This window comes from Microtus ochrogaster, unplaced genomic scaffold, assembly GCF_000317375.1.
Source record: "Microtus ochrogaster isolate Prairie Vole_2 unplaced genomic scaffold, MicOch1.0 UNK21, whole genome shotgun sequence".
NCBI lineage: Eukaryota > Metazoa > Chordata > Mammalia > Rodentia > Cricetidae > Microtus > Microtus ochrogaster.
The window spans coordinates 2,960,468-2,961,726 of NW_004949119.1; the positions used below are offsets into that span (position 1 = coordinate 2,960,468).

The 1,259-nt window shown below is 49.8% G+C and overlaps 1 protein-coding gene across 1 annotated transcript in view; it reads right to left on the minus strand.

Annotated features, from left to right (window-relative positions):
- The window catches only part of LOC101999750 (dual specificity protein phosphatase 13), a 12,628-nt gene that overhangs the window by 1,078 nt on the left and 10,291 nt on the right, over positions 1-1,259 (minus strand). The window contains exon 4 of the mRNA XM_005367663.2: positions 523-743. Coding sequence (XP_005367720.2) covers positions 523-743 — 221 coding nt within the window. The remainder of the gene's footprint in view (positions 1-522; positions 744-1,259) is intronic.

Genomic DNA, 1,259 nt, shown 5'->3' on the forward strand with positions numbered 1-1,259 from the left:
TGCATATGATTGTGTGTGTGTGCTGATGTGGTGGTACACACGAGTGTATAGGTGTATATACATACGTATACACATGCATGTCAAGGCCAGAAGTCAGCTGTGTTGGTTGCGCCTCAGGCTCTGTCTACCTTGGTTTTTTGAGACAGGGTCTCTTCCAGGCTAGGCTGCCCTGCCAGTGAACCTCACTCAGATATCCTGATTTTCATCTCCCTAACGCTGGGATGACAAGCACACATTCCCATGCCTGCCTTTTTCATGTAGGTTCCAGGGAGTGACTACCGAGCCTCATGGTGCACAGCAAGCACTGTACACCTGAGCCATCTCTCCAGCCCCCATGCTGAATCGTAGCCCTATCTGCAGCTGTCAGGCTCCACGGTATGCTCATTAAATGGTGAGAGGCACCTGCTCCTTAGCGTGGGACGGTCGCTGCTGGGGTTGGTGCCACAGGCTCCCTACCCACCGGTGCTACCGCCTCATCCCACCCTGACCCCAACCTGTCCAGTCCCGCCCCCAGCAGCTTACTTCGGGGAGTGTGGAGGGCATCTCTGATGTATCGAGCAACAGGCAGAAAGTAGACACTGAGGTCAAAGAAGGGATTATCATCAGCTTCAATGCCATAGTACTCCAGAGGTGTTCCGCGATAAAACTTGGCACCGGTGTCCACCTGAAACTTGCCTGCAGCGACATTCACAACATGGGTGATGCCCAGTTGGATAAGACGATTCTTGTCTCGGGCAGCATACCTGGAGGAAGGGCACATGAGAGGTCAGGGGTGAAGGTGTACCTCACGCCTCTGTTCTCCTCCAAGGGTGGAGACTGAACCACGAACTTCCCTGACGAGGGCAATACCCTACCGCAGCGCTTCTCACCCTGACTAAGGCTGCGACCCTTTAATACAGTCCATGGTGACCCCCAACCAGAAAGTTATTTTGCTGCTACTTCATAACTGTAATTTTGCTACTGTTATGAAGTATAATGTAAATATCTGACACACAGGTTATCCTCTATGTGACCCCTGTGAAGGGGTTGTGGCCCACAGGTTGAGAAGCACTGCTCTAGACCTTTTACCCCGGGGAACTTCCTGGAGGGACATTTGGCTACATGCATCCAGAGCTTTAGAAATGTGTGTAGACTTTGTGTAAACACTTTCTTCTAGGAACAGATTAAAAGGAAGAATCAAAATGTGCCAAAAGACAATACAGAAGCTGGATTTGGTGGTATTTAAAACTGAAATATTAGGAAAGAGAATTTTTTTTTTT